The sequence below is a fragment of the Acanthochromis polyacanthus genome, chromosome 1 (assembly GCF_021347895.1).
Source record: "Acanthochromis polyacanthus isolate Apoly-LR-REF ecotype Palm Island chromosome 1, KAUST_Apoly_ChrSc, whole genome shotgun sequence".
In the NCBI taxonomy this organism is placed as follows: domain Eukaryota; kingdom Metazoa; phylum Chordata; class Actinopteri; family Pomacentridae; genus Acanthochromis; species Acanthochromis polyacanthus.
In genome coordinates, this window is record NC_067113.1 from 68,443,136 (window position 1) to 68,457,843 (window position 14,708).

At 39.4% G+C, this 14,708-nt stretch overlaps 1 protein-coding gene across 1 annotated transcript in view; it reads left to right on the top strand.

Annotated features, from left to right (window-relative positions):
• large1 (LARGE xylosyl- and glucuronyltransferase 1) overlaps positions 1-14,708 on the top strand; it is a 179,401-nt gene that overhangs the window by 30,044 nt on the left and 134,649 nt on the right. Inside the window, exon 2 of the mRNA XM_051953994.1 lies at positions 7,540-7,726. Within this exon, the coding sequence (XP_051809954.1) occupies positions 7,621-7,726 (106 nt within the window). The 5' untranslated portion in view covers positions 7,540-7,620. The remainder of the gene's footprint in view (positions 1-7,539; positions 7,727-14,708) is intronic.

Sequence of the window (14,708 nt, forward strand, 5' to 3'; positions counted from 1 at the left end):
TAATAATAATATCTACCATATGCCACAGATACTAAAAGCAGAAAACACAACACCGGACGGATTATTTTCAGTTCTGATTAGATGCGTTGCGATGTCTTTCTGTCTTGATATCATGTACTGTAATGTGAGTCGGGGCCAGTACCGGGTAAGCAAAACATTAAACTATAATCCATAAACGTAAGGTAACAACCGAGACCTAATTGATGACCGTGACATCAACGCAATTGACAGTGAAAAGTATGTTGTATGCCGGTGAATGGGACGTCGCAACAACACGCAATCTGATTGGTCAGAAGTGGTCACAAAGAATGCGAAACTTTAGAAAAATCGACCATGATCCGAAAAAATAAATGCCGCAAAATCGCTGAGCGAGAAAACGTTGCCGATGTGAACGCGTGTATTGACAGGATACAGGTTCGAAAAAAAATTGACGTCCGACAAAAACGCACGTAAAAAACGCACCCGGTGTGTAAGGACCTTAAGACAGGAGTCGATTAGTCTCTTTGGTCTATGGGTACTTGATTATTATGTTGAAAGAGTGAAACACCACTCTATGAGACTGCGAGGGACAGTGGTTGTTCTTCATCTTAACCCTTAAAAAGCCGGGACCAAGTATACTCGGTTCACGCTTACTCATACACACAGCTGAAACTGAACATTCTTGGTTCGCTAATTAACATAAAATATGCACACACCCGTGTGTTTAAGTCGACCAATGGTAAGATATAAACATTGGCCCCAAATTTGCTTATTTCAAACGATAAAGCCGTACGAGCCGTTGTAACGAAACCGCAATTACGAAGCTTTTATCGGGCCTGTGTACCGTAATAACACGGCCGAAATTCACAATGGCGAACGTCTACGACAACGTGACCTCGCAAGACTTGATCGATATTTTTATGGATTAGGTGGTTTTAGTATATGTTTTAGTATAAGTACTTCTCCGGAAACATGGCCTTGTAAGGGTTAATGTTTCTGCCCAGCTCAACAACTAAAATATACACTTCTGATAATACTCGGTATGTTCATATCACTCCCTGTTCTGTTCAGCTTTTAAACTCAACAGAAAGAGTCCTTTTTTTAACCTCTCAGCCAATCACAGAGAGAGAGATTGGATGGTGGAGGGCACAACCTGGTGTCACCATTTTACTGGAGAGTTGCTTGGTGGCTCAGTGCTAAAGACAATCTGGGATCAAACAAGAAGTGACAGGTTTAATAAACCATTCTCAGGGACAATGTCACAGTTCTCTGCAGCAAAAAAGATTTTTTCATGCCAGGGGATTTCACTTCCCAGTCTGTCGTATGAATTCATTATATGCCTTTTCAAATTCAAATGGATCAAATTTGGTTCAGTTTTATATATATAGAATGTGTCAGAAATGATCACAACTCGAAGGCTTGCTTCTTTTTGGCGATTTCATGTTCATGGTCTTTAGGAAATGGAACAAGCTTAGGAGTAAATACACAGGTTAAATATGAACTTCAGTCATACGATAATTGGTTTACATTGGTAATTTCTGTTTGACAGTTTGCAATATGGAAATATTTTTGTTACATGCCAATCAAGAATACATTTCTATTTTCAAGAAAAGCATAGTAAATTTTTATTGTCTAAAGAAATTATCAGAGAGTGCTACACACGTGGACAAAATTGTTGGTACCCCTCAGTTAAAGAAGGAAAAACACACAATTCTCACTGAAATCACTTGAAACTCACAAAAGTAACAATAAATAAAAATTTATTGAAAATTAAATAATCAAAATCAGCCATCACTTTTGAATTGTTGATTAACATAATTATTTAAAAAAACAAACTAATGAAACAGGCCTGGACAAAAATGATGGTACCTCTATAAGAGATTGAAAACTATTTGACCAGAGTGACATGATTAACTCAGGTGTGTCATTTAATTGACATCACAGGTGTTTCCAAACTCATAATCAGTCAGTCTGCCTATTTAAAGGGAGACAAGTAGTCACCCTGCTGTTTGGTGAAAAGGTGTGTACCACACTGAACATGGACAACAGAAAGCGAAGGAGAGAATTGTCCCAGGACATCCGAAAAAAAATGATAGACAAACATCTTAAAGGTAAAGGCTATAAGACCATCTCTAAACAGCTTGAAGTTCCTGTGACAACAGTGGCTCATATTATTCAGAAGTTCAAGACCCACGGGACAGTAGCCAACCTCCCTGGACGTGGCCGCAAGAGGAAAATTGATGACAAATTGAAGAGACGGATCGTTGGAATTGTATCCAAAGAGCCCAGAGCAACCTCCAAAGAAATTAAAGGTGAACTCCAAGGCCAAGGTACATCAGTGTCAGATCGCACCATTCGTCGTTGTTTGAGCCAAAGTGGACTTCATGGGAGACGACCAAGGAGGACACCACTGCTGAAAAAAACTCATAAAAAAGCGAGACTGGAATTTGCAAAAATGCATGTTGACAAGCCACAAAGCTTCTGGGAGAATGTCCTTTGGACAGATTAGACCAAACTGGAGCTTTTTGGTAAGGCACATCAACTCTATGTTCATAGACTCAAAAACCAAGCATACGAAGAAAAGAACACTGTCCCTACGGTGAAACATGGAGGAGGCTCAGTAATGTTTTGGGGCTGCTTTGCTGCATCTGGCACAGGGTGTCTTGAAAGTGTGCAAGGTACGATGAAATCTGAAGACTATCAAGGCATTCTGGAGAGAAATGTGCTGCCTAGTGTCAGAAAGCTTGGTCTCAGTCGCAGGTCATGGGTCTTCCAACAGGACAACGATCCAAAACACAGCCAAAAACACCCAAGAATGGCTGAGAGAAAAGCGTTGGACTATTCTAAAGTGGCCTTCTATGAGCCCAGATCTGAATCCCATTGAACATATGTGGAAGGAGCTGAAACATGCCATTTGGAGAAGACACCCATCAAACCTGAGACAACTGGAGCTGTTTGCTCATGAGGAGTGGGCCAAAATACCTGTTGACAGCTGCAGAACGCTCATTGACAAATACAGAAATCGTTTAATTGCAGTGATTGCCTCAAAAGGTTGTGCAACAAAATATTAAGTTATGGGTACCATCATTTTTGTCCAGCCCTATTTCATTAGTTTGTTTTTTTAAATAATTATGTTAATCAACAATTCAAAAGTGATGGCTGATTTTGATTATTTAATTTTCAATAAATTTTTATTTATTGTTACTTTTGTGAGTTTCAAGTGATTTCAGTGAGAATTGTGGGTTTTTCCTTCTTTAACTGAGGGGTACCAACAATTTTGTCCACGTGTGTATTTGTATTTGATTAAAAATATCAGTTAACATATATCATTGATGGAAACCAGAGCGTTGGGTTGTAATAGGTTCCATTTTGGATTTTAACATTTCTTTAATTAATTGACTACTATCAGTAATAGTAATCCTTACTGGTGAAGCAGTCCAGTTATGGATGATGAGTGCTTTCACATACTGGTATTATTTAATGTATGTATGTATATATTCTGTAACAGTAAGCCTTGTTACTGATGAAGCCTAGTTAGCAAACATATTAAGATTTTTAAGATTTTTATGATTTTCTTAAATATCACTTGGCGAGAATCTGTCAGGCTATTGTTTTAGACTATGATAGAGTGAAACTTTGATAAATGTAGATTGATCATTCCTTCCATGTTTCTTTATAAGCTACGTGATAAGTTAATAAAACAGTAGCCATTTATTAATCTATCTTTAAAGTCTTTCTTTGTTGGAAGGTCCGCCTTGGATGGAAAGACTGCCCTTAACTATACATATTGGTCAGACAGCCTACAACAGATGTGAGTACATCACAGTGTCAAAGCAGCTTAATGTCAGATGATTACTGACACACAGGTTTTAAAAAACCTATGATCATTGCATCAAAACTGAGCACACTGTTGATTTTCAATTAAGTGCTAGAAAGAATGCTGGAAGTATTTTACATTTTGAAATCTGTTCCTTCCACTGTATTTTACTGGGTTACGGTATGATAATTGGCATTTGTCTTGTGCATGTGCCAGCCTCCACAGGTATTATGTTTCATCCCTGGGTGATGTCTGGTGAAGATTAAAATCAACTGGGGTCACCTGGGTAATTGGACAAACGTGGTTGTAACGGAAAGAGGATATTGGCTAATATTTTATAACGAGACTGTTATACACTCTGCCCTGCTTCGAAGTAGAAATTGACACAATTTAGGTCGTCAAATCAGATAGGTATGTGACTGCCTGATATATGCAATATTTAATAACATGACTGAAATTTGGTTGTTGGCTTAATGAAGGTTGAACTGCTGTTCATGAAGTCTGCAATTACATGTATGTTTCTGAATGTGTACTTTCAGTTCTGCGAGGGTTATTCAGTGATGGATAAGTTGCAGTTTTTGTTTGCTGCTGTTTCATGTTTGACCCCAGATTGACTTCCCCACATCCTTAAAATGTATATAAGTGAATTTTTTCCTCCTTCAAACTGTACAGCTTCACCTTTGTCATGCAGACAACAGAGACTTCTCAGTCAAGGAGTGTATCTCACTATTATTAGACCTTTGTGCTTAACGCTGGTCACAACATAATTATTACATATAATAACTACAAAAGCATTTAGAGAGCGCAGTACTCTGCCAAGGCTGCTCAGATGACGTATCATTTCCGACGGATGAAATCTTTAATGAAAAATTACCTCGTGCTGAGCACAGTGTAGTATCTGATCTGAGAGATGCATTACTTAATAAGTTAATAGAATGGAATCTGTTTGCCTGTTCTAGTATGTGATCTGAATTGTGTGTCATAATGCCATCTGGCCACAAGTGGAACCTGAACTACATGTGTTACCAATTTTACCAATATCATTGGAATGTGTTTTTTAGTCTGAGGAACCCGATGAACTGTTGTTTTCGGGGCTCCTATGTCTAGCTAGAAGGAAGTGTTTATCTAAGAAGTTGGTTCTTGACATGACGAAGACGCTGCCGAAAAGTCCTAAAATTCTTATAAAGATGAAAGAGAACGGTTCCACTGTTGCTGTCTAACAAAGGATGTGTCTGAACTTAGAAGCAGCTGCCATGGGGACAAGCTCTTACCAGGTTTCCTGAAAAAGGAGTGAAGGACAGAAAGGTGAATTTGTGTTCAAAATAAGGCTGATGGCTGAACGCAAACAAAGGCTTTGTGAAACATCAGGAGCTTCACTATTTTCTGGCTGGGGTTTGCTACATTGCGTGACCTAAATATGTAGCGAGACTCAGAAACACCCCACAGTTTATTCATTTGTTCCTTGTATGATTTCCAACTGGCAAATCACAGTCATTTTGTTGTAGGATCGCTATCATGTGATTGTCAGCAGGTAACTGACAGTGTTCACGTCATGCTTACAGCGACGCCGTGCCGGCAGCTATATCTGGCAATGGGAATTCCTCATCAATGCCGGGGATCTGGAGTATTAGCTGCATTGCTTCCAAAATCTAATCACTTGGTCCTTGTGTCATTTCTGACCTTCAATGAAAATTTAATCCAAATCTGCTGGTCCGTTTTTGAGTTATACACCGATTGTCACATAACTCCGCTGTTCCTTTAGCCTAGCCATGCTACACCCATGTTTCTGACGGCACAAGGGTCTAGGGAAGCTCGACAGGGAGGGAGGCGGGCTAAAAGGTTGTCTATCAGATCCCTCTGCAGCAATTGGGTAGGTGTACAACCAATCAACGCTACGAATAGGCTGACGTAGTTCCGAGAGCACCGGCGGATTGTGGCTAAGTCCCATTAGCTTCCCAACCAGCGGAGCCACGGAGCCTACTGGTATATTAAGGATTTGCCATATCCCGTCGGCATAAGTCCAAATACGTCTTTCTTCTCAATGAAACACTTAAGTGCCGTCCTTTGTTTATCTTTCAAGTTGAATTTTAGCTTCAAATCTTTAAGGGCTGTGGCCAAAGCCGAGTCGAAAGATAACTGTTTATTGTGCGCCGGTTGTTTCTGTCAGAATCGTCACGCCTCTGTCGTCACTTCGTTACGCCCGCCTTCTGACTCTACACTTCATGGTGATTGGTCTGGCCAGTTTTAGGAGAATCCAGCCTCGAGCCTTATGGAGGGTAACTAGACCCACCCTGGCAGAGAATTAAATTCGTTGCCGTGGGTTGTCTAGTGCGGCTAGGCTACTATTCCTTGGCAGAGTAACAAATAGCAGAAAACATAATCAGGGTCAAATCTATTATGTCCTGTGATTAACTGGTATGGCAATTTTTGTTCGTGGTTGTCACATAACAAATACAAATATCCATGTCAAAATTACATTTTGTTAAAGTAATTACCAGGTTTAAGAGCCATGCAAACCATAAATTAGTGGAAAAATATACATGTGATGTTAGTTCATGCCTTGTTAGCCCTTTGCAAATTCAAAAGCTGCATAACTGAAAGTCTTTGTTTACCTGAAGTACTGCAGCAATGCATCTACAATGGTGGCTAGTGTTGCATGTTAAACCTACTGTGAGGCCATATTCTGTAAAAGTGCTTCTTTCCATATTACTGTAATTATTGCACCACTAATCTCTGATGTACTTCAGACCTAAAAATGTCAGACTAGGTCCAAATCCAGGGGTAGTTATATAGCCTCTGTTTCTTTAAAAATCGAATATTTAATGAAATTATATTCATTTCAGGTCATAATACATTTTACAGGCACATAATATGCTGTATACATCCTGGATCTGTATATTTTCTGTAACTGTTTGTGTTCAGGGCTGCACAGTGGTGTACTGTTTAGCACTTTTACCTTACAGCAAGAAGATCCCCGGTTCAAATCCCGGCCTGGGCCTGGGATCTTTCGGCATGGAGTTTGCATGTTCTCCCTGTGCATGAGTGGGTTTTCTCCGGGTACTCCGGCTTCCTTCCACAGTCCAAAAATATGTTGAGGTTAATTGGTTACTCTAAATTGCTCGTAGGTGTGAATGTGAGAGTGATTGTCTGTCTGTATATGTAGCCCTGTGACAGACTGGCGATCTGTCCAGGGTGTCCCCTGCCTTCACCCGAGTCAGTTGGGATAGACTCCAGCACCCCCCATGACCCTAGTGAGGATAAAGGGGTGTATAGAGAATGGATGGATGGATGTTTGTTTTCAAATCTGACAAAAGGTAACACTATTACAAACTATTACAAACTTTAGTATGTAGATCTTATATCTCTTGCAGTATGCTCGTACCAAATTTGTTGAAAATCTAATTAAATTAAATTTCTTTAAAAAGGTTGTTTTGGTCTTTAGTGTCCTTTCAGCAAACGGACTGTCTGTGAGCACTAGATGTAGTACAGTGTCAAAGAAGCATTCTTGTGTTAAAGCAGAGCAAGCCCCAAGGTGACAGTGGCAAGATAAAAAAAAACCTTTTAACAGGAAGAAATCTTGAGCAAAACCCGGCTCTTTATGTGAGGGGACTCATATGCTGCTGGCAGGAGGGTCAAGAGGGACAGAAGAGGTAGAGGGGGAGAGGGAAGGGGACATGGATATGTAGAATGTGAAATATCTGCTCTTTTGCTAACCTAGGTTTTTATTCTCTCCTTACTTCTAGTGCCATGAATCAGCCTGGATAACAGCTGCTACCCACATAGAGGTCACTTTACCTCATTTTCCATTAGCCTTGTTCCAGAGGATGCTGGGAATGTGTCGTGGGCGCAGGAAGTTCCTGGCGGCCTCCCTAGTCCTACTCTTCATTCCAGCACTCACCTGGCTTTACCTGTCAGTCGGTAGCTTTCAAGGTAAGCACATGGATCTTTAATGATGGCAGCTGACAAGTGGTGCAGTTTGTGTGTGGCTGAACAGCACTCACTAATATTTACTAGTATTTAGGTTGTGTTCTGTATCCTCCATGTATAGAGCTCTAATACAGATGAAAATGCATGATCACATCAGGTGATATGACGTCTGTAATTTCCTTTACTAAATTGCTGCCTTTTTAAAATTGGGTCTGGTGATGACTTGGTACTCACTAGTGTGGTCCTAAAATATCAAGTTAAATTTTTCAAATGTGCTTTGAGATTTTTTGTTCCTCTTGGGGGGAAAAGTAATGTGAGTGAAATTTCAGGAGATTTTGAAAGGTTTAACCACTGTCACATAACACTTCCTTTTTTCCCTGAGAAGCATATTGTTATAAGGTTGGCGCAATGGTGAATTCTTGTGCTTAGCATACAACTAACATGAAAATGAAGAAATGACAAATTTCTTGTTCACATACCCACTGGACTTCTTAGTTAACCAAGAACAGCACAAGCAGTACTGACTCAAGTATTGGCAGAGATTCATAGAACAGTGAAGATGGCATGTGCAACACGCAAGCAGAAGAGTGTGGCTGATTGGCTTCCCCATGGATGAACTGACTGAAAATAGGCTTCCAACATGGGGTGAGGTTCTCCAACGGTACTTTAGATTGCACAGTGATGAGAAGTCAGAAATTAGAACTGCAGTGACACAAGTGGTACGTGAGACAATGGGTATTTGGGAGAAGGCAAGAATTCCAACTGGTGAAGAACAAAATGTGATAATAAAGCTGGAGAAAAAGGTAGCTCAGTATAGGGCAATCCTGAAAGGAAGAAACCGTCGTTCTGTACCACAGATAGAGAAGGAAAGAGACTTTCAGACAAACATGAATGATTTATTTGATATTGTCCACATTGATGCACTTCAACTGATTAAGATTCCTGAGGATCGTGAATTCCTTAGGGCACAACATGAACCAGGACGACGTGGCTTCATGGTTGGCACTGACAAAGTACTTGCAGAAAAAGAGAAACGTTCACTTCATCACCACGAGCCGTTAATGGTGAAGCATGAGAAAGAAGAGCAAACTGCAAGAGAGAAGACAGTTAAATTGTACTCATCTACTGTACCAGCAGTGACGAGACAGCTGATGACGGTTTCACTCCATCAGCTCCAAAGAGATCTCGCCGAGCAACGAATGTCGTAACACCACAGCTTACTGCAGCACTGGACTGCACCTGTATACTCAAGCACTGATTTTTTTTCACACCTCATGTGGCAGTGGTAAATTTAGTCATATCTTAAAGATATTTGGCAAAAATTATTTTCTTATTTTCTTTGTTAAGAAGCACCCACAAAAAGTCAACATTTAAATTTTAGTGTGTATTTGAGAACCACCCGAGTACTCGCATAACTTAAGGTTATCTTTTGTAAAGGCTCTTCTGTATACATGCTGTATGTAAATTCACAGCCGTGAATTTAATCTATAAAATTCGATGAAAACTAAAAACAACCTTGCAACAACTACAACTCCTGCTCTGCACTTAGTACTGCTGATTTTATTTCTTTCCTCCTGATTTTATTGTGAAGCACTTTGTGAATTTCCTTTCTGTGAAAGGTGCTATATAAATAAACTTTGCTTGCTTACTTGAGCTCTAACTAACTTCAATAGTTAAAACAGTGAACCTATTTCCCCACTTCCCAAGCTAAAATGTAAAAATTTTCCACATTCATTTTCCATTTGATCAACTGAACTGAATGGATGAACATATGGGCTTCTGAATTATATTCTGACATCCTGGTAACATGAACTAACTTTCATATGTCTCTTGGAAAAATAAAATTATTTAGACTCTAATGGTTTGAGTATTTCTCCATTACTACTCATTTAATCCAATTAAAAATATATATCTTGATTAAATGCTACAATTTGGAATATTTAGGTTACAGAAATGACAAAATTTGCCATGAATTAACAATGGCTTAGTTTCCTTTTCTTAGACTACACCATGCCTTGGTATTAGACATTTTTAGTTGTCCCAGAAAGTCTGAAGAAACAAATTTCCTATAGTCAAAGTCACTCCTCCCTCCTCTGTTGCTTCTGGAGGTGGGATATTAATGAATTACTGAGGCCTGTCCAAAGTTGATTACTTCCTCCAGACAATAGTCCACAAGTTCTTGGAGCCATTTTAATTACTTTGACTTACAGGATTGAAATGCTGCAGTAGTGCCATTATTAATTATGATTAAATTGACAATTTTGACTCTGGGTCACGGTCACTGGAGACTGTATATGTGAATGCACTCCCATAATGCAATAGTCACCAAGGTCTACAAAGTAATTATTAGATTTGGCAGTAAATTCTTTGTGGTGGGGAATAAATGCTGGGAGTATGATAAGTTGTGAAGGACCTGGCTGCTGGGAGCATCGGCTGTAGGTGAGGCCTGAATGTGTGAGACAGTGACAATGTGCTCCTACTGGCTGCCACTCTGTCATTCACACTTTCTCCCTTCCTCTCTCTCACTTTGCCTCTCAATTCAATTTCATTTCCATTAAATTCAGTTTCATTTTCATCCCAAACATGCTCAATGGGTGACATGTCCGGTGAGTATGCTGGCCATGCAAGAACTGGGACGTTTTCAGCTTCCAATAATTGTGTACAGATCCTTGCAACAAGTGTTGTGTTTGTATTTTTGTTGAGTGTATATTCAAACTGATCCATGATCCCTGGTATATGATAAATAGGCCAGACACCATGCTATGAGAAACATCCTCATATCATGATGCTTCCACCACCCTGCTTCACTGTCTTCACAGTGTACTGTGGCTTGAATTCAGTGTTTTGAGGTCATCTGGCAAAATGTCTGCTGTCTCTAGACACAAGACGAACAATCTTGTGTTCATTCTTTCATGCTTTCAGTCTTCAAAATGCTGTGCCATTTCTCTTTAGGCCAGTCAGTGTGTTCTTTGACAAATTGTAACCTCTTAAGCATACATTGTTTTTCCAACTGTGGGTCTTTGTGGGGCCTTCTTGCCCATCTCTTGGCTTCACACCCTGTTGTCGTCTCTGTATCAAAATGTTATGATCAACTGCCTCAAGCACAACACTGAGATCTACCAGGGGAAGTATAGAGATGAATCCACTGTCTGACTTTGTTGGTGTGGCCGTTATTTAGATACAGGATTGCTGAACAGCTTACATTTCCGACCTCTGTTCGTTGCCCTATCTCCGTCATGCTTCCTTCTCCTCTCTCTCTGCTGTGTTTATCTGAGTTAGAGATGTGTCAAGTTTTCAGTGCTTTGTCTGGATGAACTGTTACATTGAGCCACCTGCAGAGAGAATCGAGTCATATTGATGGAAAAATGTTGGTACTTGTAACCTGACCAAATGTAGTCGTAAGGCAGGGTTTTGGTAGTATTGTAGTAATCAAATTTAAATTCTTTTCTAATCCTTTATCAAATAGTTTAGTAATTACAAGAGATACTACAATGTTTCATAGGGATCTGATTAATGTTTACATCCTTATGCTACATACTGAAAATGAAATGTGCAGCAGAAGCCATGAAATATTTATTAAATGTATGACACACACACAGCCCACTGAAACTCCTCATAGTAGAATAAGACCTACCAAACCTCAATCAGCCAGCACAGTAGTCAAAGTCAGTTGCTTGTTATTATTGCTATATTTATTACATAAAGGGGCAACTCCACACTGTTTTGCTGTTGAGCATGGATGGACAAAAAGGGCATCTTCAGTTTCTTTGTGTGAGTTTTTCAGTGAAAGTGGCTCCAATTATGAACAGACTAAGACTTTTAAAGCCTCTAACAGCTGTCAGAAGTTCTAGCCACAGTAGCTGAAGACTAATGTTTTTACAATAGTTTGTGAGATCCTCTAGCTTTAAAAGCTGGGAATTTGATTCAACAATGGCATAGCAACAGTTGAGATATTTAAGCACTAAATGAGGTCAACTCTAACTTCTCTTGGAATGTTACGTATTTAATGTTACATTTAATGGTACATATTTCACTAATTACTAGATGAAACTGCATGTCATTTTGATACTCTGTTCTTACTTTTAAATGATCTGATTTAGGAATGGGACAAAAACTAACCATTAGCTGCAGCCTCAGGTACATCTTCATTACCATCAACATGCAGAGCAGTTGTCATAAAAACCCTGGTTTTAGGCATTTTTACCATTAAGTCCAAATAGCCCTCCAGATGTTTCATCAAACATGCTATTATACAGAAGACCTAAAAGCCCAGGATCACCAGCGACTGTATACATCAGCTCTTGTACAGTTTAGTGCTTGGATAATAAAAAATAAGTTATGTAGTTCTGGGCTACAAATGACCAGGGGCCTCATTTCTAAAACATTGCATAGGATCCACACTAAAAGTTTGCGTACGCCGAAAATCTGAAATGGGCGTACGCCAAAAAATATTCTGATTTTTAAAACTGTGGGTATGCACAGCTGCACGCAATTTCCCCTTTATAAATCACACACCAGCTGCAAGATTGCGCAGGGGGATCCACCTCACATCCTGCCCAAAACACACCCACATTTTACCATGAATGGTCAATGTAAAGTAACTCGTGAATGTATCTGTATATAAATAAGCTGCTGATCCACGACATTTTACGCAGCGCCGGCCTGCAGTCTTTTCACTGCTTTGCATCAGGATGAATGAGTCATGTGTTGACCCAGGCCACCCTGCCACTAAATTTGTTATGATTTTTTCTTTTTTTCCCCTTTATTCACATTTAATAACATGTAAGCATACAAAACATTGTGCAACGAACAAACAAACAAAAAAAAAACAGACAACAGGGGTACATAATTGAAACATACAATAGGTTGTGAGTATTGTGTGTGTGCGGGAGTGTAGGGGTGAGCGTGTACATGTGCTAGTTTGTGGTACTTTCTTGGTGGTTGTTTAGCCGGTTATAACAATAAAAGTAACATCAGAGATGATGAGGAGGGCTTAAGCAGAGGCAGTGTTTTAAACAGTAATTTCATAATAATAAATCACAAAAAAAAGCAAATAAAAGAATAGGAAAAAGAAACATGGCAAACAGACAACAAAAGGAAGTAGACACACATTATAGTATGATAATGTTAAATAGAGGGGGAGATGAGGGAGTAAAAGAAAGGAGGGGAAAAAAACAAGGATCAAGGGAATGTAACAAAATATATTTGAAGGGAAAATTAATTAAATTTAGTCAGAGTAGCAGTAATGGCAATAATAGTTGAAAAGAACTGTAAGGAAGGAACTGTCCAAAGAAAATTAAACTTCAAGCAACACATTGATTCCTCGTTAATGATTGTTTTGTATGCCTATTTAGGTGTGATGCATTAAAAAAAGTGAAGCTTACTGCCGGCTCACTTGGTGGTAGTATGTATTTGTCGATTTTGTGATGCTTTTAAAAAAAAAACAAACAAAAAAAAAACACTGACGGATAATGTGTCACAAGATTTCTTTTTTTCCCCCCTCTTTCTTCCCCTCTCCTTCCCCCTTATTCTTCTTTATAAATATATATGTATTTTTTTATATCCCTTTTTTCCCCCTTTTTATTTCCCCTTCCCCCTTCACTCCTCCCCCATCCTCTCTCCTCTCATCCCCCCATCCCTTTTTAAACTATATAAAATAGCAAACAAAAAAATAGTACAAGTAAATCAATACAGAAAGCAATAACGATAATAATAATAATAATAATAACAATAAATAGTAAGCCAAGGCAGCAAAAACAAAAATAAAATTAAAATTAACAACAAACAAACAAACAAACAAAAAACAGGCAAGAACGTAGGCTTTTCTGGAGTGGGAAATTAAAAGTTGCAAATGGATGAAACATTAGAGGAGCTGGTCAACAAATTAGTTTTGTAGGAAATTTATGAGTGTGGTTTTAAATTTGTTATGATTATGTCCGATGTACAAATAATTTGTACACTGATTGAATGTACATTTTTTCGGTTCACATAGACAAATTCATCTTCACTCGGAGCTCTTACAGCAACATAGTGCAGTCAGTTGTGCCAATTACATTTGGGAAACCGGACATCGCTGCAAATTGACGTTTAATGTTGGGCTGTTCACCCACAGTGTAAGGAAACCTGATGTATTGACTGGTCATGTTTATACTGTCATCCAAAACAGCTGGCATTATTGCGCTGAGGGATGGTTGTGATATCCCAGACCTAAAGGACATCATTTAACTGTATATCAGACCCAGATAGGATTTAGACAACAAATGTAACCTCATATATTCTTCATATAAAACACATACCTGTCGGTCAGTTCCTGCTGGAAGGAGCCGGTCGCCAGAAACCCCAGAGTGGTCAGCTCCTGTGTCTGTACCGGGATGGCGTGGTTTCGGCGGGTGGGTCGGTCTATGACAGGGCCCAGTTCAGCACATAGATCCAAGAGCACTGCTCTAGGGAATCTGAATCGGCTTATTAGCCAGTCATCATGGGCCAAGGAATCTCCGTGGTCCCTAAAATCTCTCTCCATTCTTATCTACCATTTATGTGATTTTCAGCAATGCCAGCGCATCCATTGTGCCACATTACGCACAGCTGTCACCCGCTATTTATCCGCTTGATCAGTGATTGGACTGATTGTCACATGCCTTGTCCCAAATAGTAATCAATCAGTGCCACTCACCGCTCTATTATATCATTTGAAGATGGAAGTTTGATATATTAACATAGTTCTGCAAATACAGTCGGATGCCGAATGGCGCACTATATGAACATCTACAACAATGAGGGTTTATGATTGTCCGGCTCTACAAGTCTAATATGTGATGACAATAAAGGTTTGAGATCAATCTGGTTTCAATTCACCACTTCACCCTCCGGCACTGCCGTTCCCTCAGTCTCCAAAATGTGCGTAAGCAAGCATCAAGGTTGGCACACCGGTGCGCAAATTCTTACGCCAAGTTTGTTTTTATAAATCACAACCTTTGTGTAGAAA